Source organism: Canis lupus, chromosome 17, assembly GCF_003254725.2.
Source record: "Canis lupus dingo isolate Sandy chromosome 17, ASM325472v2, whole genome shotgun sequence".
NCBI classification, from domain to species: Eukaryota; Metazoa; Chordata; class Mammalia; order Carnivora; family Canidae; genus Canis; species Canis lupus.
Genome location: NC_064259.1, coordinates 61,928,929 through 61,955,626, shown reverse-complemented (window position 1 = coordinate 61,955,626; position 26,698 = coordinate 61,928,929). Strand labels below are relative to the sequence as shown.

General features: G+C 43.8%; 1 protein-coding gene and 1 pseudogene across 3 annotated transcripts; one reads left to right on the top strand and one right to left on the bottom strand.

The window, feature by feature from the left end:
- Nucleotides 1–4,201: 4,201 nt before the first annotated feature.
- On the bottom strand, nt 4,202–5,468 carry LORICRIN (loricrin cornified envelope precursor protein). Of its 3 annotated transcripts, none has more exons than XM_049096161.1 (2): nt 4,982–5,468; nt 4,202–4,909 (listed from the first exon to the last, which is right to left on the bottom strand). In XM_049096161.1, exons 1-2 carry the CDS (start codon nt 5,466–5,468, stop codon nt 4,434–4,436), a joined length of 963 nt encoding a protein of 320 aa, XP_048952118.1. In that variant the 3' UTR covers nt 4,202–4,433. The 3 variants fall into 3 exon arrangements, with proteins under 3 accessions (XP_048952118.1, XP_035556738.1, XP_048952117.1); XM_035700845.2 differs by having other exon boundaries at nt 4,202–5,086; nt 5,138–5,468; XM_049096160.1 differs by having other exon boundaries at nt 4,202–5,468.
- A 22-nt stretch (nt 5,469–5,490) lies between these two features.
- On the top strand, nt 5,491–25,270 carry LOC125752859 (40S ribosomal protein S6-like; annotated as a pseudogene).
- The last annotated feature ends 1,428 nt before the right edge of the window (nt 25,271–26,698 follow it).

The window sequence follows — 26,698 nt, the reverse complement described above, 5'->3', positions numbered from 1 at the left end:
AGATGTATATCAGTAGGCCATATACTTGAAGGATGATTGTTAACATGTATCTCGGGGGGTAGCGATAAAGGAAATTTCCAAAGGAATTTTTATATGTTAAAGAAGACTTACAGTATCATGTGGAGGCCAGGATAATATTAAGCTAAAATTGCCTTTTGCCCTTAACAAAGTATCAATATTGAGGTAGCTGAGTTCCAAGAAGAAGGTCAGTCTGCCTGTTTTAAGGACTGTCAGTGGGAAAGTAGTAAGGAAATTTAATTTTTCTATAGTCTTTGTTTCCCACGTCAAAGTCAAGCACATGAATGAATTTCTCAAACATAATACTAAGCAAAAGAGGTTGGACACAAAAGATACATATTACAGGATTATATTTACATAACCTTCAAAAACAAGCAAAATTAGGGCCACCTGGGTGGCTCTCTGGTTGAGCATCTGCCTTTGGCTCAGATCCTAATCCTGGGGTCCTGGGATCGAGTCCCGCATTGGGCTCCCCACAGGGAGCCTGCTTCTCCCTATGCCTATGTCTCTGCCTCTCGCTGTGTGTCTCACATGAATAAACAAATAAAATCTTTTTTAAAAATCAGCAAAATTAATCTGTAATATAAGTCAGAATAATAATACCTTTTATATTTAATGATTGAGAAGGAGATAAGGAATGCTTCTGAGGTTTGGTTATTACATGAGTTCATTTGGTAAAAATTAATCTGTCATTTACATTTCGTACGTCTATATACAGATGTTTCTCAACTTATAGATAGGTTGAAACAGTCAAGGACCTTGGGAATAAGCTCCTGTGCACCTAGAAAACTCTCTACTCCCTGCTGGCCCTCTCTTTTCTTGCAGAACAAAGCCCCAGCTAAGAAGCAGGCTCATACTGGTACAAATCAACCTGCACCAAGATGGACCCCAGTGCTGAACTTGCACTGACACTCCCCTCATTATAATACTAGGAGTCATGCCCAGGTGTGGAGATTTACGTGATAATTTCACATGCAACTCAAGAGGAAGCATGACCTTTAAGTGCACAGGTGCTAATAAATCTTCTCCTCTACATGCTTAGATGGCACCCTTTTCCCACCTAAGTTTCTTTTTTTAAAATAAATATTTTATTTATTTATTCATGAGAGACACAGAGAGAGAGGCAGAGACACAGGCAGAGGGAGAAGCAGGCTCCATGCAGGGAGCCTGATGTGGGACTCGATCCTGGGTCCCCAGGATCACGCCCTGGGCCAAAGGCAGCACCAAACCACTGAGCCACCCGGGCTGCCCTGCCCCATTTCTTATCTTCTCGATTATAGTAATTCTGACTGGTATAATGTGATAGCTCATTTTGGTGTTGATTTGCAATTCCCTGATGATTTGTGATGTTGAGTGCCTTTTCATGTACCTGTTGCCCATCTGTGTGTCTACACAATTGTATATTCTAGCTTCTCTGCCAATGTTTAAATTAAGTTGTTGTGTTTGGGACGCCTGGGTGGCTCAGTGGTTGAATGTCTGCCTTTGACTCAGGGAGTGATCCTGGTCCAAGGATCAAGTCCCACATTGGGCTCCTTACAAGGGGCCTGCTTCTCCCTCTGCCTTTGTCTCTGCCTCTCATGAATAAATAAATAAAATCTTGAACAAAAAAAAATTGTTGTGTTTTTGCTGTTGAATTGTAAATAATTTTTATAAATTTTACATATTAACCCCTTATTAGTTATACAACTTGCAAATATTTTTTCCCATACTGTGGGCTGCCTTTTCATTTTGTTGTCTTTTGCTGTGAGGAGCTCTTTAGTTTGAGTTAGTCTTATTTATTTATTTATTTATTTATATCAAAGATTTTATTTATTTTATATCCTAGGACCCTGGGATCATGACCCAAGCCAAAGGCAGATGCTTAACTGAGTCACCCAGGTATCTATTTATTTTTGCTTTTGTTGCTTGTTTTTTGTTGTCACATCCAGCAAAATCAATGTCAAGGAACTTCATCCCTATGTTTTCTCCTAGAAGTTTTACAGTTTCAGGTTTTAAATTTTAGTCTTTAATTCACTTTAAATTCTTTTTTTTTTTTTTTTTTTTGCAGTGTTGTATTGGTGTAGTTTTCTTTGGGTTAATCCTGTTTGAAGTTGACCTATCTTCTTAAATCTGTAGATTTATGCCTTTCACAAATTTAGGTAATTTTGATCTATCATCTCTTCCAATATTTTTTTTTTAGTCACACATTCTCTTCTCCTTTTGGGACTCTGATTACATGAATCCTAGCTCTTTTGCAGTGCCACAGGTTCTTGAAGCTCTCTCTCTTTTCTTCTTTTCTAGCCTATTTTCTGTCACTGACATTGGATAATTTCTATTGATCTATTTTTGAGTTCACTGATTCTTTACTGTCATTTCTATTCTGTTATTGAACCTATGCAGTGAATTTTATATTTTTCAATTCTAAAATTTAATTCTATAATTGTTTATTAAATTTTTAGTTCAAAAATTTCCACTTCATTCTTTCTTTATATCTTGAATTTCTTTGCCAAGTTTTTCTATTTTATCAAGTGTGTTTGTAATTTCTTGTTGAAGGTTTTTTAAAGTCTCTGTCAAAAATCCCAAAATCTATATCATTTCAGTGTAGTATTGTGTCTTTTTTCATTCAAGTTGAGATTTTCCTGGTTCTTAGTATGATGAGTAATTTTTGACTGTGTGCTAGACATTTGGTATATTGTGTTATGAGACTCCAGATCTTATTGAAATCTTCTACTATAGCAGGTCTCTGCTAATACTGCACCAGTGAAGTGTGTGTGTGTAGGGGATATTATCTTCTCACCCCTAGGTCCAGGTAGAAGCCCAATCTTCCAATTCTTTTTTTTTTTTTTCCAAGATGGTTGGCTTAAGTAGGGTGGATATTGCCGAAAAAGATTTCTGCCTTGGTAGGTCACGTCTTTATCTCTTTCTTGGTCCTTTGGATAAAGAAAATAGTTTGGGGGGGATATTTTTTTGTCTGCACCTGTTGGCATTTCTTGGTTGTGAACTTTCCAGTGCCCAATCTAAGATAAATAGGAGGCATAAAGAAAACCCAGGGAACTTACCACAGTGTCAGTCCTCAAGTTCTGAGGACTGTAACTATTTTGCCTTCTCTCTACCTTTTAGACTTTCCAAAAGTTTTTAAAAAAATATATTATGACCAGATACTTTAGTTATACTTAGCAGGAACAATAGAAAGAAATGAATCTACTCCATATGGTACAGAACTAAAAATCCATTTATTAAAAAAAACCCAACAACATAGAAATAACGTACTGTTTGGACTTGGGTCTTTAAAGCTGCTGTTTTGATTGTGTAGATGGAAGAGTTGGGTAGGGATAATTTGTCTTTTTGTCTCCAGCAATGAATGAGTAGGGAGAGTACTTTGGTTTTTTGATGTAGCAGGTGTTTTGCTTTGAGTAAATAAAAAAGTTAACATTTACCTAGAGCTAGTAGAATTAGGATATGAAATGGGGCCTGGGAGAGTTCCTGACCAGGTTGATGTTCTACATCTCTTTTGTAAGCTGTGCAATTAATGGAGCAAGTGTAGTTTCTTCCTTGTTAATGGGTATGCTTCCTGCATTTCCCCATGACCTCTCTGGTACTGGTGTTTATCGTATACATTTATGCTGTATATTCCTAAATTGGGTGAATCTCCTTTAAAAGAGAAGAAACAGCTCCTCTACATCCTCTTTTCATTACAGGTGCCTCCTAAACAGTCTTACACACTGTAGGGGGTCACCAATATCTGAAACAGTTATCCTTTCTCCTGTGAGTCTGGGTAGCATAAGCTGGTCCTCCTCATATGCAGCCACCCTGCTTTCAGACCTTGAAGAGTAGACTCTGCACTATGAAAGATAGCATTTCCCCAGGGCAGACCTGTCTTTAAAAAGCACTGAGCTCAGGGTGAAGACCCACAGTGGCTATGCAACCCACCAGGAGCTGTTTATAGAAATCTCTTCCTAGGATTTCTGTGTTTGAGGATCATCTCACCATCATAAGCCATAAACCAGAGCTCGCATCCTTGTTTATTGGTTGCCAGCCATTCCTCACTCCTCTGCTGACTCTCTTCTATCCACCCACTCTGCTTCCCCTAGTAGAATAAATGTGTTTGTTGAATGAATGTACACGTAGACGAGCGGATGGAGGAAAGATGAATGAGATAGTATGAATGAACTTAGAAGCTACAAAGGTGCCGGAAACGCAGAAATTCTCATGAATTGCAAATTTATTGACTGAGGATGTACCGGGGTTGGGAGGTAGTTGTACAGAAACCAAAGAGGAAAAAATGCAGAACAAGATGCAGCCCCAGAACTCAATGGCTCCAGTGTTAACACCTGTAGGATTTGGGAACCTCAGGGCAATATCATGAGAGCGCTAAAGCCACTGGCGCCCACGGAGAACACCTGCAGCTCTTTCTTCTCCACGGCTTCCAACGGGCCTTACTTGGCTGGCCAGGTAGGCGCCTGCTTCTGCTGGGTCTGGTGGCATACCGGGACGCCCTTGCCGCCCCCGGAGGAGCCGCTGCTCCCACCACTGGAGAAGCAGCCCCCGCCGGCCCCGGACCCGGAGGAGCCGCCGCCGCCGCCGCCCCCACAACTGGAGAAGCAGCCCCCGCCGCCCCCGGACCCGGAGGAGCCGCCGCCGCAGCCGCAGCCGCCGCCGCTGGAGAAGCAGCCCCCGCCGCCCCCGGACCCGGAGGAGCCGCCTCCGTAGCCCTGCTGGGGCGTGCACGAGGTCTGGGGGGTCTGTTGCGACGAGAAGCAGCCGGAGCCGCCCCCGGAGGAGCCGCCGCCGCAGCCGGAGCCGCCCCCCGAGGAGCCCCCGCCGCAGCCGGAGCCGCCGCCCGAGACACCTCCGTAGCTCTGGCACTGGACCTGCTGGCCGGAGCCGCCGCCGCCGCCGCCGCCGGAGTAGCCTCCGCAGCCGGAGCCGCCGCTGGAGGAGGAGCCGCCGCCGCAGCCGGAGCCGCCGCCGCCCCCGGAGTAGCCTCCGCAGCCGGAGCCGCCGCCGCCCCCGGAGTACTTGGTGCTCCCACCCGAACCTCCTCCGGAGCCGCCGCCACCGCAGCCGGAGCCGCCGCCGCCGGAGTAGCCTCCGCAGCCGGAGCCGCCGCCGCCGCCGCCGCCGCCGCCGCCGGAGTAGCCTCCGCAGCTGGAGCCGCCGCCGCCCCCGGAACAGCCTCCGCCCCCGGAGTACTTGACGCTCCCACCGGAACCTCCTCCGCAGCCTCCGGAACCTCCTCCGCCGCCTCCGCCGCCTCCGGAGCAGCCTCCGCCCCCGGAGTAGCCTCCGCAGCCGGAGCCGCCGCCGCCGCCGGAACAGCCTCCGCCCCCGGAGTACTTGACGCTCCCACCCGAGCCGCCGCCGCCGCCGCCGCCGCCGCCGCCGCCGCCGCCGCCGCCGCCGCCGCCGCCCGAGGTCTTCCCGAAGCCCATTGGAGGCATGGGGGTGGGCTGCTTCTTCTGGTGAGACATCTTGCGCAAGCAGGAAGCGAACCCTGAAAGGAGAGCAGCGCCTTCCTGGACCGGCCGCAAGAGCAGCACCGCGGCGGCCAAGGCAGCTGCAGCCGAGGGCGCCCCCAGCCGCAGGGCAGCACTGCCGGGCCCGGCTCGGCGCCCGGTTCACACTGGGAGAGCTCTACAGGGCCCTCCTAGGCTTGGTGCTTGCAGAACAGAGCTGCGCTCACCTCAGGAAGTCTTGACCAAGCTTTAAAAAGACCAGGTAGTGTTGCCCATTTCTTTCTCCTGGCTCTGCCTCGGACACCTGCTAGGTGATTTGGGGGCAAATAACCCTCACTCCCTCCTCTGTACTCCATTCTTGTAAAATGAGAGGGTTACGGCACTTTATCTCTCAGGTCTCGGATCCTAGCAAGAATTCTCCCAATGCAAATAGAGATTAGCACAAACCTCCACCTACAGGGGGCTGTGCGTGTGTTACCCATCCCTGGCACGACAGAGGGAGGTTTGTCCGAATGTCAGAAGGCTGCTGCTCCCCACTCCCCGTTCTCTGCAAAAGCTCTTAAGGCAGGGGCTCCTGGGTGGCTCAGTCACTTAATCTTCAGACTCTTGATTCCAGCTCGGCTCATGATCTTGGGGTCATTGGATCAAGCCCAGCAGTAGGCTCCTCATTCAGCAGGGAGTCTTTAAATTCTCTCTTTATCTCTCTCTCTCCTCCTCCCCCCTGCCCCCCTCTCCTCCTCTAAAATAAATGAATCTTTAAGGAAAAAAAAAAAAAAAAAGCTCACTGAGCCTAGCCATGATACCTGAACTAGTTATCAAAAAAGGCTTCTCCCTGGTCCTGTCTGGACACAGGGGAAAGGACCCGGCGGTCCTTTGGACCAACATTCCTGACCCGAAGAGGTAGGCTTTGCTTACATCCAGGCTTGGTTGAGGGACCATTGCTAGTAGGAAGTTGTGTCCCAGTATCTCACACCATTTCTCTTCCAGCACCGGGTTCCTGTGCTTCTCCAAATCTCCCCCATTGGCAGCATTCTCTGAATTACTCTCCCCATTCTCCCTTACTCCCTGGAAGTAAGATCGCCTCTCCTCCTGACACGTGGCGCAGGGTTCATCCTGCTCACTCACAGGAGCAGTCTGCAGAATGTCCCTCTGTGCCCATCACTGGCCTGCTCCTACTGGGATGCCAGAGAGACAGGAGATACTCTTGCCTTTGTGGAGTTCCCATTCTGGCCAGAAGATTAGAGACACCATCTGCACAGCAGCAGCTCACCACTACCACCCACCCCCCAACTTCCAACCTGAATTCCCTCTAAACATGAATGCACTTGGAAAGGCACACAGAGGTCTTGTAGCTTCCAAAGAGGAGAGAGGCCTTGCAGGTCTGTCTCTTGGTCTACCTAGCTGCAGCGGGGTGGAGAAGACTAGCTGGGAAGACAAGAGCTAGAACTCACACTTACCTGAAGCACAAGGGGCTGAGTGTGGAGAGGAGGAGAGGAGATGCTGGCTTCTGTGAGCAGCACTGGAGCTCCCAAGGTTTTATACTCTGAGCCCTGACTCATCTATTGATCTGAGCCCGCCTTTCATGTTTAGACTCAGTTATGTGACCTATGGCTGTCACCCCACCTGTCTGTTGATTACAGGCACAGGGTGGCCCATTCATGAAGATTTTGGCATACTCAGAATGAGCAGCCTAGTGTGTAACTGGCCCCTTCTCTGATGCAACTATATGGCAGCAGGGATGGCTAGCCAGAGTGGATGGTAGACATTGTTTCCAAAACCTCTGGCAAAGACCTAGGTCCGTGACTCTTGAGGTGGCCCCAAAGAGTCACACTGGAGATCTCAGTCCTTAGTGTGAAGAGTAGGACCTCCTATTTGGCTTCTAATCCCATTGCTTGGAACCCTCAACTTTATAGAGAGCCTGTTCCTTTTTTGCCAACAGTTTCTCCCCCCAGTGTTTCATGTGTGATTCACTGAGGTGTTCCTGTCTTGAAACTGGCACAAGAGCGGGCACAAGCCTCCAGTACTCACTTCTGGCATGGCCAGGGCTACAAATAATAGGACATGGGTGTCTACTTTGATTTACTCCTGGATATTTATTCTTCTGAAAAAAGTGCAGATGAACAAGCTAAAGAGCTTGACCATGTGGTCCTTCCCACCATGGCCCTTTGGCCCTGGCATCCTGTGGTCTTGTGTGGTGACACTGACCTCAGCCTATGAGGCAGCTGTGGAATGGAAAGGATTTGAAGTTAGGTGACTAGATTCGGGTGCTCCCCATGCTACTTGCCAGCTGTGTCACCTTGGACAAAGTCACAGCACAGGAGGCACTCAGTAAGTATTTGTTGTCTATTCAATGAAAAGGCTTCTGATGCTCAGTTACCTTGTCTATTAATAGTAATATCTATTTCATAGGCTCAGGAAGAGGGAAGAGTCCGTTTTATTGTTTTCTCCTATTACAGCACAGTTTTACCTCCAACTTGGCTTGCCTTGGACACCAAGGCCAGAAGGGAGTCTATGGATAGCTAGAGGCAAGTTCTTAAGTAAGAAAATAACTCAAAAATTCTCCATTGACCCTAGACTGGTAGCATCACCTCTGTGTGTGAACAGCATGCTCCTCTCTTCTTTCATCACCAGAACTCAATTGCTATTGTTTAAGGTATGGCATTTGAATTTTGTTCCACCCACCTATGTGTTGAAATGACAGCTCCAATAATAAGTTGACTGTTAATTACGGTGGCTTAGTGATCAAGTGATCCTGATTAGAGTGTGGTCTTCGGAAACTTGTGGCACTAGTTCTAGCTTGGATGGCATGAACCCAGGCAAACCCACATGATCCCCTCCTGAGAGAATAGCCAGAAGGGAAAAGCCAGGATCTGTTGGTAAAAGCATGTTTCTCAGCTTGAAGCTGAGGCACTAGGGAGATTTTGGTTTTGTGTTTTTTTTTTTTTAAAACCTTCCTGTTGTAACTTTTTTTTTTTTTTTAAGATTTTATTTGTTTATTCATGAGACACACAGAGAGGCAGAGACACAGGCAGAGGGAGAAGCAGGCTCCATGCAGGGAGCCAGATGCGGGACTCGATCCCAGGTCTCCAGGATCAGGCCCTGGGCCGAAGGTGGTGCTAAACTGCTGAGTGCCCCGTCCCCCCCCCGCCCCCCTGGGCTGCCCACCAGGGAGATTTTGAAGGAAAACCGGCTCCAACTATATGATTGCCATGGGTATAACAAAGAATGGTTTTACTTAGTTGGTTATGTGACCAACTTCTCCTCTGGAGAAGGGGAGAAAATATAGATCATGTGCAGTTCCAGCCCTGATTTGTAGACCCATGTTGGCCCATTACTCTGTGTTCTCTAGAGGAAAATGTAAGTTAAAGGATTTCAGCAGTGCATTCTCAAGGAGAAAAGTCTTGAATTTTGAAATCATGGCCTTCCTACTTTGTGTGTGTTAAAATTTAAAGTGTTGGAAACTGCAGGAGGCTGTAGTTGTTTCTTTCAAGTTCTTACTTGACGAAACAAAAACAAAAAGCAAACAAAACACATTTGGCTATAATAGAACAGTTCCCATATTGTTTTGAGGGAGATGTTACCACACTACGAAATTCTGAAGTTTGGGAACCTCAAGTGCAGGTTCCCAAAGCCTCAAAGAGCAATAATCTTCAAATTGCCCATGTCCATTTGGAGGGTTCATGTTCTTAAAAGAAATATATGATGTTTTCTTTCTTTCTATAAGATATGAGATACTAGGGCTTTATTCATTAATCCAGACAACAGCAGTGTGCTGGGTACTGCAAGGAGTATTATGAAAGAGTCAGAAGCCTTGTCGAACCTGTGCACAGATAACCTTGGTGGATTTGGGAGAGAGATACTCCATGCCTGCCTCTGCCTCCCTAGATGGCATTTAATAAGGAAACTCTTTAAATGAGTACACCTACTTTGATAACATGTAGAAAAGGGTGATGCAACATGGTATTGACAGCAATGCTAGATCTTGTGGCTTTAAGTTAGCCTTGCCGAGGTGTGAATACATAACTTTGTTCTCCGTTTTATCTCCTTAGACCAGAGGTAGTAAGGTATTGTGTGGACAGCAACTGATTATCACATTTCATCAAATCAATGAAGAAATGATGGAAGTTTATAGAATTATTACACTTGGGCAGTTGGAGTTTTATAAAACTTTACATGCCATAGTTTAAAGATTTATAACCTTAGACACTTAGCCCAAAATATGTGCTTCCTAACATGCCTGAATTCTGTTGCCTCACAGATTAGATCTAGGTTCCTGCCTGTACCTGTATCCTTAGAGGGGATGGGCTGTAAAGCAAATGCATCAGTGTCCAGTGTAGGGCCATGTGTTAATAGCTGCTCAGTAAATCCTGGTGGAAATGAAGGGAGTTCTTAATGCTGATGACTAATAGCCCTGGTGCAAGGAGGGGCATGGTTCCTGTCCCAGGCAATCCTCAGTCTGAGGGGAGATCATAGCTTTTGAGTTTGGGGAGTCCCCAGTCTGAAAGAAACCTGTTCATCACAATCTTTAAGTATCTAAAACTACACCAATGCATTTTCATGGCTGAAGGCTAACAACCTCCCTACCTGAGACTTAAAGGATAATGGGTGGTTTGCAAAGAATAAAATGGACACAGGGCAAGGGCTTAGGAGTATTGGCAGGGCAGGCATAAAGCTTGGAAGCCCTTAGTATTGTTTATATTCAGTGGGAAGTTTCCCCTTAGAGTCCTGCCCAGAAGGTGCCTCAGAGCCTCAGACACCCCCCAGGCTACATTTCCATCCTCTCTCCAGCTCTTCTGGGTTAGCAGTTTGAAGAGGTGGTTGTCGTTGTTAGAAGTCTGGGAGAAAAAAAAAAAAAAAGGTCTGGGAGGACAGCTCTGTGGTGGTTCACAGTTGTAGAATTCCTTCTCTAGGAAGCTTCTCTAGGTTCATCTACCCACTGGTTCCATCTTCTTTGCCACTTTCCCTTTCCAAGTCCTTAAGGAACAGTTGTACTAGTTACAGCTAATGACACATCTGGTAGCCTTGTCTCGTTTTTCAAATCATAACTGTTCTTGACAGCCAGGTCCCCATTAGTTCTTTAGTCTATACACTAAGATTTAAAAAGAGTTCATAGCATCCTGGGGTTCTATCTTGACATGTTGACTCTTGAATGACTCTTTTGGGTGCTCCTGGAGCTCATCCTTACATGGAGAAGGAGGCCCACAGTTGAGTCATTCCAGATGCATGCAAGATGGGCAGTGTGCCTGCCCAAGGACTGCACTTGCTTGGCTCAGACACTTTGTGTGGACAGACTGTGGTGTTTATGAACTGCTGCCACATAGGTGTTTTGTCTGTTCCTCACCAGAGTCCTGTGTGGGGTGCCTGCGTGGCTTAGTTGGTTAAGTATCTGCCACCTTTGGGGCAGGTCATGGTCTCAGGGTCCTAGGATCAAGCCCCTCGTCGGGCGCCCTGCTTGCAGGAGTCTGCTTCTCCCTCTCCTCCCTGCTTCGTGCTCTCTCACTATCTCTCTCTCTCTCTTAAATAAATAAATAAATAAATAAACAAACAAACAAACAAACAAAATATTTAAAAAGACAAACAAAACAAAAACAAGGTCCTATGTGCCCAGTGATATGTTATCCTCGTTTCCCAGATAAGGAAGCAGCCCATCAAGACTAATGGAATTGCTCAAATTGCCACAACCTTTTAAGTGGCGAAGCCAGGATTTAGACTCAGTTCTTTTGATTCCAAATCGTGCATTATTTCCTGGTACTACATGTCTCTTCCTTATGAATCAACATAGGCAGAGTGAGGGGATGACATCCCAGTCAGGCTTAGCTCCACACCCTGCTTCTCGTGGTCTCGTGGCCCTCTCCCAGCTGCTCATGGACAGTTCTACTCACTGGTGGGCTGCTGTAGAGGTCATCTGATCGACTCTTAACACTGGTGAATGTAGATGAAGAACCCAAGGCTCAGAGAGGCCGAACCACTTTCCAAAGCTACACAACAGGACTGAGACTAGAACCTGGATCTCTGGCCTCCCCACTCAGGCCTTTGTCTACGATAGACTCTACTGTAGAAAGCTTTGTGCTTTCTCCTGACAAGATTATCTTCAGGTGTTGGGAGTAAGACCAGGGAGTAGTTAAAATGACAGTGAAAGTATTTCATAGCTGAACTAACACGTTCAGGGAAGCTCCTGAGCCTGGATGCTCTAGCCTCTGGGTCTGGAATTAAATTGCTGAGTGGAGGCCTTCAACAAGTGGTCAGCCGCTGGGTAGCCTGAGGGCTCAGGGCCAATCTCCTGAGTTCACATGTAAACTATAAGCAGGGAGGAGCAGTGAACAGCATCTGTGGGCCAGTCCTGCTCTGAGATACACGATAAGGGGAGACCTCTCAGGACTTTTGTGCATCGTGGAAGTTGGTGCTCCCAGAATGTTGGCCCAGCTCATCCACCGATAATCCACTGATTATCTATCCACTGGTATAATCCATGTTGCTTTAACTGACTCCCAAGCCAAATGGAATCTGGAAACCAATATGATATGAAGGAAAAAGCACAAACATTTCAGACCCACAGCCTTCTAGGGGCATGCTGCTTCAGATGACTGTCACCCGCACACCTTTGTTATTTTCAAACCAAGATACGTGCCCTTTCTGCTTTGGTCTCAAATTCCACTTTAATACTTAACAAGCTTCTCTCAGGAACTCCCTGAGACTACAGCGACATTGAGTGTGACCTCTCTAACTCACAGGACAGCTAATGGGATTTACTACTGAAGACCAGAATTTAGGTCCAGTCTCTCTCTTGAATAGTAGAGCTTGTTTGTCATACTTGCTGATTATCCTGAATGTTTGCTCATTCTTCAAACTATACTCATTTCAGTAGTTGAACTTGTTCAAATTGGATGGATGATTTGTGGCAAAACATCCCACTGCTTAGAAAAGTGGTAATGATCACAATTTGTTTGGTGGCTTTCTGCTGACTTCTTCACTGGTTCCCTTCATGTGCTTGGAGAGTTCCAAGATGAGGGGCTTTGGATCCATCTCTCACATCTGGTATAGATTCCTAGGGCCTTCCCTTCCAGACTAGGAGCACCATCCAGACAAAATCAGATACTCCTAAATTTTCATATCTCCATCTGCTTCAGAGTATTTGATAAATATTTGTTCATCAGCCAATGAGATGATGAGAATTTAGTCATATCTCAGGGCAAATGGAATCTGATTTAGCTTTCCATGGAAAGTAGCCTAAGTAAATTAGCTATGGCAAACTGCTTTCCACTGTGATCCCTCATCTTTCATCCAAGGTGCCTGATTCCCCCATCATCTCCTGCTTCTTATTTTTCAGAATATCCCTTGGATCATGCCTTCCTAGAGCTTTCTGGAGGGGCCTGAAGCAGAACCAGGGGCACTTCTGAGGTTTGCCAGTCTCTGGTCTGTTCGGAAGGGTAGGGATTAGAATCTTTCCTCTTCTGAGGTGTTGGAGTCTTGGGAATTCTGTGATCTCAACCTGTGAGCTTGGGCAAGGCATTGTTCCCCTCAACCTCAAATTTCTCCACCTAAAAAGTCAGTCTGACTTCTGACCAGTTTCCTTTAGGCCCCTCCTTCCCAGGGCCCCTCTCTAGACAGAGAGAAGGGAGAAATGAGGGTCAGAGGCAGTGGCAGGGAAGAAACTTAGGTAGGATGACAAGAATCAAGGGCCCCTGAGAAAAGAGCCCAGAAACTCTTATATCTCTCTGTGTGTTAGCCGTAGGCTCCTGAGAGGCATTTTGGTAACTTTTCTTTCTCAAGAGCATTTCCCCTTGCCACTTCAGCTTGTTGTGGAGAAAGAGGGAGAGATTTAGCAGAAGGCTGGACAAAGTTATTGGAGAAGGACAATCGTCATATAGTTTCACTTATATGTGTAATATAAGAAATATGAAAAGGACCAAAAGGGAAGGGGGGGTGTGGAAACTGAATGGTGAAAAATCAGACAGGGAGAAACCATGAGAGACTGTTAACTCTGGGAAACAAACAGGGTTGCTGAAGGGGAGGTGGATGATGGGATGGGATAATTGGGTGATGGGCACTAAGGTAGGCATGTGATGTGATGAGCACTGGGTGTTATATTGTATGTTGGCAAATTGAATTTGAATAAATAAAAAAATTAAAAAAAGATTCTGTTTCTTAGCTGCTTATCTCACTGTTTTTTCCCCTTTGTTTTGTCCCGATATATATATATATATATATATATATATATATATATATATATATATATATAAACTTTATTGGAGTTCAATTTGCCAACATATAATATAACATCCAGTGCTCATCCTGTCAAGTGCCCCCATCAGTGCCCATCACCCAGTCACCCCAGCCCCCTGCCCACCTCCCCTTCCACTACCCCTTGTTTTTTTTCCCAGAATTAGGAGTCTCTCATGTTCTGTCTCCCTCTCTGAGATTTCCCACTCATTTTCTCTCCTTTCCCCTTTAATCCCTTTCACTATGTTTTTATATATTTTTTTTATATTCCCCATATGAATGAGACCATATGATGATTGTCCTTACTTCACTCAGCATAATACCCTCCAGTTCCAACCACATCGAAGCAAATGATGGGTATTTGTTGTTTCTAATGGCTGAGGAATATTCCATGGATACATAGACCACATCTTCTTTATCCATCCATCTTTTGATGGACACCGAGGCTCCTTCCACAGTTTAGCTATTGTGGACATTGCTGCTATAAACATTGGGGTGCAGGTGTCCCGGCGTTTCATTGCATCTGTATCTTTGGGGTAAATCCCCAATAGTGCAATTGCTGAGTCGTAGGGCAGGTCTATTTTTAACTCTTTGAGGAACCTCCACACAGTTTTCCAGAGTGGCTGCACCAGTTCACATTCCCACCAACAGTGCAAGAGGGTTCCCTTTTCTCCGCATCGTCTCCAACATTTGTGGTTTCCTGCCTTGTTAATTTTCCCCATTCTCACTGGTGTGAGGTGGGATCTCATTGTGGTTTTGATTTGTATTTCCCTGATGGCAAGGGACGCGGATCATTTCCTCATGTGCTTCTTGGCCATGTCTAGGTCTTCCTCTGTGAGATTTCTGTTCATATCTTTTGCCCATTTCATGATTGGACTGTTTCTTTGTTGTTGAGTTTAATAAGTTGTGTATAGATCTTGGAGACTAGCCCTTTATCTGATATGTCATTTGTTTTGTTTCTCAAATTCCACATATGAGGAAATCATATGGTATTTTTGTCTTTCTCCGGCTGAATTATTTCACTTAACATTGTACTTTTTATCTCCATCTACATGTTGCAAATCTTTTAGTGTGTATGTGGGAGAGTAGGGGGGAGGGACAGAGAAGGAATCAGCACTTTAGTGGGGCATTTGGAAAATAAGTCCTTAGGATGCTTGAGTAAATTGGTAGCCAAGCATCTGAGGGACAAGGAGATGCAGAGAAAAGAAGCCACTGGATAAGCCTCCTTGGAAGAAGGGTTTTAAGTTAGGATTGGAAAATAGTGGAAACTATAGATAGGTTTCTCCAGATTTGGGTTTTGGCTTTCATATTACCTTTATGTGTATGTGGCTGAGTGTGCATGTGTGATGTGTGTACACATGTATGATGTAGATGTGCCAAGTGTGATGCATGTACACATATCTATATGTACATATTATATGTGTATACATGTCGATGTGTGTATGATGCAAGTAGATGTGTGATGTGTATATATATGTCCACGTGTACATGTTATATGTGCATGTGTGTGTGTATACATGTATCTCTCTCCTTCCACAGATGTCAGTATCACTGCTCAAGTCAGACTTTTCCCAAAGAACCTGTTCCCTTTCTCCTAGGAATCCTGGCCCTGGAATTGCTATTCACCAGCCCTCAGTCTCCACAGTAACTGTATTTTTAAAGAAGGTTTTATTTATTTATTTGACAGAGAGAGAGAAAGAGAGAAAGAGGACATGAGCAGGGGGGAAGGGTAGGGGCAGAAGCAGACTCCCCTGCTGAGCAGGAAGCCCAACTCAGCACTTGATCCCAGGACCCTGAGACCATGACCTGAGCTGAAGGCAGGCTTAACTGAATGAGTCACTCAAGCGCCCCCACAATAACTATATTGTGTGTGGATCTGGCCCACCTCATTTTCCATGACTTGTGTCTCTAGCCATGGTAGTAGATTTGCTGCAATTAGGCCATTCTTTAGCTAAAAGTTTTCAGTGTCCCTACATCAGAATGAAGCCCAGATTTCTTAGTCCAAAGGGCTTTTTGTGGTTCAGTACTGCCCACATCTGACTGTTCTCTTATAGAAGCATTTTGCTCTAGACAAACCCATCAACCCTCTCCCCCACTGAATTGGCTATGTTTAATGCCTTTGTATATCTTCTTGTGCTTTTCCTGCATCGGTTAATCCACCCTTTCCTTGATTTGTCTCTTATTTTCCATTTATTTTTTATTTATTTATTTTTTTATTTTCCATTTAATATTCTATTAGACATCACCCCACCCCTCTACCCTTGCTCAACACTCCACCTGATTGAGAGAGCACCTATCTGCAGCACAGTAATCCTGCCCCTACCAGACTGGGGACTCCTTGCAGGGTTGCTGAGTCTTATTTACTATCCTGCATCTCAAGCATCCGCACATGCCTGGCATAGCCTGTAGTGGATGCTGGTAGAATGGAGGAATGTATAATGGACTCCACATCTGCCCACATCTGGAATTGTCAGTGGCCTGGATATTGTGTGTTAGCCTGGGCGGGGAGCATATTTAGTCTCTGTCCTATTTTCACTTCCCTGACAAGATTGTTTGCTTCTGGAGGGCAAGGGTGGCATCGCAGCTCTTAGTAAACCAGGAGTAAACCATAGTAAACCTATGGACATACCAGGCACTGAATCAATGTTTATTGAAGGGAAAGAAAAAAGAAAGAAGGAAGTGGAGAACAGAAGGTGAAAGAAAGAAAAGAAAGGTAGGAAGGGCAGGCGAATTATTGGAGGTTTTGTAGCACTGCTACCATGAGTCTGGCCAGAATACTGGCTTTCTCTTTCATCCCAAATTTGTTTTTTTTTATCTTATTCTGGCAACTGCATGAAATTGTAAGACCCATTTGGCCCCCTTAAAAGGAGATAATCAGACATTACATCATTTTAGAAGTTCTCTGAAGGTTTTTAGTAGTTTTCTGAATTATTGCTGTGGTTTCATTTCAATATGATTGATGTTAATATCTGATTAAATTATTTGTGATATTTAATTGCTCTCCATGATTAATTAAAACATTTTACTCCTCATAATCATTTCTGGATCCTGTATGGATTACAGAGGAGCTACATAAAATGAGGTGTGCTTTCTACCGATGAATCACAAACATTCCTTATTGTAATAGCTATGTATGACCCCGCCCCCACCTTATAAAACTATTGATATTTGTTCTAGACCATGTATTCGATTCCTGAGTTATTCCCTTAAATAGTTGTGGAACCTGGGGCAAGTCACTTGACCTTACCTTAAAGTAAGGTATAGAGTATTATCAACCTCACAATTATTGGATTAGTATATAAGAGAACCAGATTTTAACACTGGACCATAGATAGAACATTTCTAATCGAGGGGAAAAGATTAGGAAACAATCTGGGAATATGATTACTTATTTTATTTGAGCATTGAGAATGAAGAGAAAAAGCAAGCAATTTCTCCACATCCCTCCCTCTAAAAAATGAAAATGACTTGTTCATGTTTCAGATTGTGGATGTAAGTAGAAAACATTTATTAGACATATGTAAGTATGTAACTGGGTGATAATTTACAAAAGGAATAGATAAATGTTATTAAAATGTTACTTTTGGGACATGGGGCTCTTGATCTTAGGGTTGTGAGTTTGAGCCCCACATTAGGGGTAGACTTTAGTAAAAACAGAAGCAGCCAAAAAAAAAAGTCACTTTGACCTTTAAAAAGATCCTAATTGGTTTAATATTTTTATTCATTTGCTAATTTGGATAAATTGTCAAAGTAAAACTTTACTTTAACCATCTCTTCATGCCATGAATAAAATACAAAGGTCATAGCTTTATAACATGTGAAATATTTTCTAGAAATATTTGTCTATACTTTTCCACTATTTTTAATGTGTATTAGAACAAACACTTCAGATTTATGATTTTTATGGATATTATTGCTTAGGATGAGGCAAAAGAAAGTAATACTGTGGTAATATACCTTTTAAAATAAATTTGGCTAACTGAAAATAGTGAGTGGATCTGAAGAAAACTATTAATAATGCAGGGATTATTAATACAGTATTAATAGTGCATGTATATGGAAAAATCTGTAAAGGGGGTATGTGAATTACTGAGGTTTTGGAAGCCCTAGATTACAGCATGGGCCGTGCTGTTTTCCTTCCTAGGATTCCAAACATCTTCCTGGAAAATACAGACTGTGGTGTGGGAGTCAGGCCTCAGGTTCAGCTGAGAGTGGGAGAGGCTCCATTGTGACAGCAGGCCCAGCTCCATCCTGCCCACACAGCATGGACCTGGGTGACACCAGGACTCAGGAGCTAACCCAGAGCACTGCCTTCAGGGGCAGGCCGGAGTCACCCTCAACTAGGCAATGTGTCCTGTGAGGTGAGCCCCACTCTTCCCTTCGGAGCCCCCAGCCTCTTCTATTTTGTACCCAGGTTATTATCAGAAATAGTCTCTAGTTTGTGGCAAGACTTTGGTGACTGAACAGGTGTCAGGAGACATGGGGCAGAATCCTGGTTCCACCCTTCACTAGCCATGGCACCATTTGTACATTATTATTTCACCTTTCTGAACCTACATCTCTATGTGTCAAATGGCTTTGGCCTGCCTATATTTTGAGGGTGTTGTGAGGATTAAACGAGGTCTACTATCTGGAAAAGCTATTGGAGAATAATAGATGTTTGATTAAATGACAAACTCAAGGAAAGATTGTACGATCCATTTAAACTAGAGTATAGACATCTGATATTAGTTTGCAGTGAGTCTCCAACTAGGAGGCACAAAGTTTGTAAAGGTCAGAATTACAGTTGAAAGGATGAAGCTCTTATGGTAAAATGTCAGGTATCATTGAGGAGGTGAGGGTGGAGAGGTGATCAGGGGAAATCTTTCCAGGGGAGATTTCTCCAGTGAGGTTGCATTCTCTTTGGCTAATGTTGGGTTAGGGGTCTGGCTGGCCTCATCCCTTTTGTCCAATTTTCTCCCATATTCTTCTTGAGTTACCCATTCACTACTTAATACTATTATTACCAATGTTGACAACTACCATTTGTTGAACACTTACTATGTGACAAGCACTATGTTAAATATTCTAGTGTCTCTTCATTTAAACTTTACCACATACTTGCTGTGAGACTATTACCCACATTTTATAATGACAAAAGTGTGGTCTGAGGAGCTGATGAAAATGTCCACAGTCACACGTTCAAAAGTAACTGAGCCACAATTGCAGGCAGGCCTGTCTGACTCCAAAGCTCATGCTCTTCAAGTTCTGCTATCTTGTGCGCAACAAGTCAGCATTGACGATCAGCATCAGCATTCTGAGAGCTGTCTACTTGTCACTCTTTACTCTAGACAGACATAAAACACACACACACACACACACACACACACACAAATCCCCTTCTGGACCAAGACCTTTGAGGAACCCAGAAACTTCAGAACTTTTGGAAGCTGGAATGAAACCTAACTTATTAAGCTTCCATGACAGAATGAGAGGCATTATTGTGGTTCTCTTCCGCAAGGGATGTCCAAGCATTGGGATCCCAAGCCAACCTTGCTTTGGGCTGGATGGAAAGGAGGTTTTCAGTCAAGCCAGAGAATATACAATCCAAAAGGCCTCTTCCTACACTACGCTATGTGCCCCCTTTCTGAGTCCCTAAAATGATCTGAGCTTATTATATTTTTAAAAACCACTTGCCATATTGTGTTTACATCATGTGTTAATGTCTGTCTCCCTTGCTGTGCTAAGAACTTCAGGATAGAACTGAAACTTACTGATCATCCAACTTCTAGTACTTAGCCCAGTGTCTGTCATGCAGTGATGCCCTGTAGATATGGAGAAATATCATAAACAAGGTAATTGTACTCAGTAGGGAATAGGTAAGCGACATTTGAGAAAAAAGGAAGGGGAAAGAGTAATGATTTTAGGAGATACTTGGCATTTGTGTCTCTAGAAGGATACTATTTTATCAGAAGTGGAGTTTGTCACAGTGAGTAGGTCACTCAGCCCTGGTTGGGAGTCCTTAGTGATGCCACTACCATCACCATTCGTTATCATTACCACTTAAGACTTGGCTACAGACAATATGTATGGATGCCACACTTGACTCTGAGCCTTGCTCAGTTAAGTGTCTGATCTTGGAGAGCTAATAATCTCAGAGGAAGGCACCAAAAAGAGGTGAGAGCCGGTTGATGGTAATTGCTGCCTACTGTGCTGCCTATTGTGCCTAATCCCCCAGGAAATCAAATGTGAGACAATGGAGGTGGTTCAGCCAAACTCCTGGCTGATGGAGATGGAATTAACTTGGATTGAGTCCAATTAACTTGCTGCCTTTGCTGCAATGAGTCTCAGAAATGCCACTGAGTTCCAGAGATGCCATGGGTGTTGTGGCTGTTCTATTTACACAGGATGTTATAAGCATCCTGTTTTTCTTAAAATAAATTGTGTTCTGATTCCTGAACCTAATTGCTTACCATGGTATCTGTGGCAGAACAGGCCAAGTGTCCCTCAAGAGGGCTCCATGTCTGTGGGGGTGTTAAGCCAGGTGTGGCTGGTGGGGCATTGCCACCACCACTGAAATGTGGCCTCACACTCCTATCTGTTGACCACTCCCCATAGGGAATGGCAAGTAGTTGAGCCAGGCTCTGACAGGTCTGGCCAAGGCTATCCCAGTAGGCTAAGGGAGACCTGAAGCACCTGCCTTGGTGGGCTTAACTTTACTTTCTACTCTCTTCCCATTTTTCTTTCTCTCAAATGCACACAGAAGTTGCCATCCTGGACAAACCCAAAATGAAGTGGATGTGGAAGGCTGAGATCCAGAACAAACTACTGTGACTGGAAAGGAGAAAGTACTATCCTACAGACCACTCTTCCCCAGGAAATATCATCTCCTTTTCTGCTTTCACTCCAATCCATGTGCTTTCCCCTCTACATGTCCTGCCAAATGGCAGCAGCAAAGTGGGGAGGGACTTTGGTCTCAGTAGCCAGGTCCCCTATGCCACCACCACCGTTACCACTGCTACTGCTACTGCTACCATGATCCATTCTCACCCCTACCACCATTAGCACCACCATCACCATCACTACTCATTTTCACCACCACCATTACAACTAGTATGGGGAAGAGAAGACTTGGGGGTTGATGAATAGTCATCTTTGAATGATTAAAAGGCTATAAAAGAATAGTTAAAGTTACTAAGGATGGGTAAAAAAGTAAAGTTAGAAAAAAGGGCAGAAATTAAGAGGAATTATTTTTTCGTGGTGCCTCCGAGGCAGTAGGCCACTTCAGGATGAAGCTGAACATCTCTTTCCCAGCCACTGGCTGCCAGAAACTCATTGAAGATGCCAAGCATCTCCTAAAATCATTACTCTTTCCCCTTCCTTTTTTCTCAAATGTCGCTTACCTATTCCCTACTGAGTACAATTACCTTGTTTATGATATTTCTCCATATCTACAGGGCATCACTGCATGACAGACACTGGGCTAAGTACTAGAAGTTGGATGATCAGTAAGTTTCAGTTCTATCCTGAAGTTCTTAGCACAGCAAGGGAGACAGACATTAACACATGATGTAAACACAATATGGCAAGTGGTTTTTAAAAATATAATAAGCTCAGATCATTTTAGGGACTCAGAAAGGGGGCACATAACGTAGTGTAGGAAGAGGCCTTTTGGATTGTATACTCTCTGGCTTGACTGAAAACCTCCTTTCCATCCAGCCCAAAGCAAGGTTGGCTTGGGATCCCAATGCTTGGACATCCCTTGCGGAAGAGAACCACAATAATGCCTCTCATTCTGTCATGGAAGCTTAATAAGTTAGGTTTCATTCCAGCTTCCAAAAGTTCTGAAGTTTCTGGGTTCCTCAAAGGTCTTGGTCCAGAAGGGGATTTGTGTGTGTGTGTGTGTGTGTGTGTGTGTGTGTGTTTTATGTCTGTCTAGAGTAAAGAGTGACAAGTAGACAGCTCTCAGAATGCTGATGCTGATCGTCAATGCTGACTTGTTGCGCACAAGATAGCAGAACTTGAAGAGCATGAGCTTTGGAGTCAGACAGGCCTGCCTGCAATTGTGGCTCAGTTACTTTTGAACGTGTGACTGTGGACATTTTCATCAGCTCCTCAGACCACACTTTTGTCATTATAAAATGTGGGTAATAGTCTCACAGCAAGTATGTGGTAAAGTTTAAATGAAGAGACACTAGAATATTTAACATAGTGCTTGTCACATAGTAAGTGTTCAACAAATGGTAGTTGTCAACATTGGTAATAATAGTATTAAGTAGTGAATGGGTAACTCAAGAAGAATATGGGAGAAAATTGGACAAAAGGGATGAGGCCAGCCAGACCCCTAACCCAACATTAGCCAAAGAGAATGCAACCTCACTGGAGAAATCTCCCCTGGAAAGATTTCCCCTGATCACCTCTCCACCCTCACCTCCTCAATGATACCTGACATTTTACCATAAGAGCTTCATCCTTTCAACTGTAATTCTGACCTTTACAAACTTTGTGCCTCCTAGTTGGAGACTCACTGCAAACTAATATCAGATGTCTATACTCTAGTTTAAATGGATCGTACAATCTTTCCTTGAGTTTGAAGTAGATGATGAGCACAAACTGCGTACCTTTTTTTTATGAGTAGCGTATGGCCACAGAAGTTGCTGCTGATGCTCTGGGCAAGGAATGGAAGGGTTACGCGGTCTGAATCAGTGGTGGCAATGACAAACAAGGCTTTCCCATGAAGCAGGGTGTCTTGACCCATGGCCATGTCCGCCTCCTGCTGAGTAAGGGGCATTCCTGCTACCGACCCAGGAGGACTGGAGAAAGGAAGCACAAATCTGTTCGGGGTTGCATTGTGGATGCCAATCTCAGTGTTTTCAATTTGGTTATTATGAATAACGGGGAGAGGATATTCCTGGACTCACTAATACTACTGTGCCTCATTGCCTGGGGTCCAAAAGAGCCAGCCAGCAGAATCTGAAAGCTTTTTAATCTGTCAAAAGAAGATGGTGTCCACCAGTATGTTGTTAGAAAGCCCCTAAACAAAGAAGGTGAGAAACAGAACCAAAGCACCCAAGATTCAGCATCTTGTTACTCCACGTGTCCTCCAACACAAACCTCAGCATATTGCTTTGAAGAAACAGCATACTAAGAAAAATAAAGAAGAGGCTGCAGAATATGCTAAACTTTTGGCCAAGAGAATGAAGGAGGCCAAAGAAAAACACCAGGGACAGATTGCCAAGAGACGGAGGCCGTCCTCTCGAGAGCTTCTACCTTGAAGTCTGAGTCCAGTCAAAAATGTTCTAAGAGTGACAAAATAAATAAGATCAGATTTTTAAAAAAAGGAATTAGAATTGCATTTGGGTGAATATAAGCAATGTGTTTCATGGAGCTAACGCAAACAAGAAGGGTGAGAAGATTGATGAAAAAAGGTGATGAGTAATTTGCAGCATGTGAGTTTATTTGCCTAAGATGACAACCAGCCAGAGTGGACCAGTAGGTGACCTTGTAGCCACTTATTAATGCTTGGACCCCCTCTAAGGAATTCCTTAAGAATGGCAATGTAAGCCATACATCATCAATCCTTTTAAGATTAGGGAACTCATTTAATTTGATGTAGCTAGTTCCTTCTAGCTATTTTTATTTTATGAGTTTCTAATACTAAAAAACACTGTCTTTTCAAAAGTTTTTAAAAATTTTATTTATTTTTTCTTTCTTTTTCTCTTTTATTTATTTATTTTTGTATATTTTTCATTGGAGTTCGATTTGTCAACATATGGTATAACGCCCAGTGCTCATCCCGTCAAGTGCCCCCCTCAGTGCCCATCACCCAGTCACCCCATCCCCCTGCCCACCCCCCTTCTACTACCCCTTGTTCATTTCCCAGAGTTAGGAGTCTCTCATGTTCTGTCTCCCTCTCTGATTTTTCCCACTTGTTTTTTCTCCCTTCCCCTTTATTCCCTTTCACTAGTTTTTATATTCCCCAAATGAATGAAACCATACAATGTTTGTCCTTCTCCGATTGACTTATTTCACTCAGCATAATACCCTCCAGTTCCATCCACGTCGAAGCAAGTGGTGGGTATTTGTCATTTCTAATAGCTGAGGAATATTCCATTGGATACATAGACCACAGCTTCTTTATCCATTCATCTGTCAAAGGACACTGAGGCTCCTTCCACAGTTTGGCTACTGTGGACATTGCTGCTAGAGACATCGGGGTGCAGGTGTCCTGCCGTTTCACTGCATCTGTATGTTTGAGGTGAATTCATTTTACCAATTGCTGGGTCATAGAATAGCTCTATTTTTAACTCCTTGAGGAAACTCTACACAGTTTTCCAGAGTGGCTGTAAAATTTAGATCAGGTAAAATTTTTCCTGGTCATCATTCCCAATCCTTGTGCCAAGATCTTGTTGTCTTGCACAGACAACCAGTGTTATTATTCAGAACAATTTTTTTTAGCAGATCATTTCCTTGTCTTTATGTACATATTCAGGAACAATATAATATTGCATTGTGTGTACATTTGTGTGTACACATACTCTTCGTGTCTGTCTGACTCTTGTTTTTTTTTTTTTTTTTTTCCATTCAACAATAGATTAGTAGACTAGGGAAGAGGATAAACTCTGGGGCCAGACTGCATGGATTCAAATCACAGCTTTGTCATTTGTTATTTGTATGCTCTAAATTATTGAACCTCCCTTAGCTTCAGTCTCTTCCTTTGTTAATTAGTATTATAGTATACCTATATCTATTAGGTTCATGTGTGGATTAAATGAGTTAATTTATCTAAGCACTCAGGTCAGCACCCTGTACATATTGTAGAAGAGTGTTAAGTCACATTGTTGCTTGTCACTATTCCTTAGTAATGCGTTGGTTCTGCCACAGTCTATTTAGCCATTTTTAAATTGATGGCCATACATTGCTTTGATTTTCATTCTTGCAAACAAAACTTCTATGCATATTATATATGCTTCCTTAAACACAGAAACAATAGTTTCTCAAAGGTAGAAAGGATATAACATTGCTGCATTTATTATTTTAAGGGCTTTTTAAAGAAAAATATAATGAATAGATATCTGCCTTCTGTTTTTTCCACCTGCTGGTTTTAGTTCTTACTCCCTTGGGCAGCCTGAACCATATAACAACTCTAAAGTAGTAGACCCCAGTGGTTAGGACTTACAACCTCAGGTTCAGATCATCTTTGAGGGAGAGGGGGTCACATTTTAGGGGAACTTACTAAGCATTTATATACAATAATTCACTTAATTACTATGATGTAGGTGCCATGACTATCCCCACTTTAGTTATGAGGAAATGGAGGCAAAATTACTCAGGGTCACACAACTGTAATGGTGGATACTTCGTATAGGTGTGAACATTGAATCAGTCCATATAAGGTTTCTTAATATATTGCTCAACAAATAGAAAACATCCAATCAATGTTACCATTATTATAGAGTTAATTGGTGATTATTAGGGCTATAGAATTATTATTACTACCATTACCCTTACTAACCTCAGACTGTGATAAAGATTATCTCCAGAAGTTCATTTCGTTTGCCTGAACAAAATAGTATGAAACTGTGGTATCAAGCCTTGGTTCGCCAATCTTTTTTATTCTTTCCCATAGCCGCAAACAGCATTCTTAAACTTTGAGAGAGTTGCCATAAAGCACCCTGATGTTTGCCCACAGGTAAGATATATGTGCATATAGTTAAATGCAAATTTGGATGCACATAAGTTCTCATTTGTGATGGGGGCCTGAGTTGTGCTGGATGCCCAGGAGAGAGTAATGGGGGGCCTGTACCTGGCCCTTGAGGAGGACAGTGGGCCGGCTTGAGATGCTGGAATGTTGGAAGCAGATTATAGAAAGAATTCCCTTCTGGAGAGAATGATATCCATGGATGCACTGAGCACTACTCTGGGATAGAACCTGAGAAACCACAATGAAGAAGATAAAGCCCCTACCCTGCAGGGCTTACATGGTAGTCTGGAGGACAGACATATTGCTGAACATTTGCACCACAGGGTGACACACAGGGACACACTCTAGAAGCACTATATAGTATGGTAGGGTCTTCCTGGCCCTAGGATCCTTCAGAATAAGTCATAGGGATGAAAGGGTGGGTGGGAATCTGAGGCAGAGGGAGAGGCATGCATGAAGGCATGGATGTAACCGAGTAGGGAGTGTGCAGGCCCCTGCAAGGCCTACGAAGGATGGATCTGTGGTGCAGTGCATGTGAAGAGGAAGGGGTAAGGCATCACAAATAGGTCTGAAAGCCATGTTAAGGGTTTTTTGTTTTGTTTTGTTTTGTTTTTTTTTACTTTTAAAGGATATGGGCAGCCACCAAAGACTTTTTTAGAAAGGAAAGAAACATGATTAGATCTTAACTGTACAAGCTGTTCCTTCAAATAGTGGTACCTGAGGAAAAGTTGAGCTGCCTTGAGATGAGAGCAGGCTTGTGGGGGAGAGAGCACAGCGGGGAGGGGGTCCAGGCAGGGGCTGCAGTGGCCTCAGGAAATGTTGGAAGGTGGATCTTGTAACCATGACTAAGTTTGACTGACTACACGGGCCTATCTGATAATCTCACATGGAATGAACAAATAAATCATCAAATATTTTTGCCCTGACTAGTAGTCACAGAGTTGTTTCATTTAACCTTCAAAATAACTTGTGATTTTGGCATCATTATTATTCCCTCCTGACTGTGAGTAAATGAAGCCTCAGGGAAGTCAAGGAAGTGGCTTCAAACCCCATAGTATATGAGTGCTAGTGTTCATTTGGTACAACACAGCACTTCTTTGCTGCCAGGAGCATCACCAGAGGCCAGGGAAGAGAGTACAGTTTGTTATGCTGAGTTCCCGATTGTAGCATAATCTGTGTGGCTGCAGAAATCATCAGTACCCAAAGATGACTCATTCTGTGGTAAAGTGGCCCCACAGGGCCCCATCTGGTATGTGAGATGGCCAAATGTCTTGCTGAGGAAGAGGGGTAAAGGAGACCCAAAGAGATACATATTCTCCAGGTGGTTCCCTCCTTCAGGGTG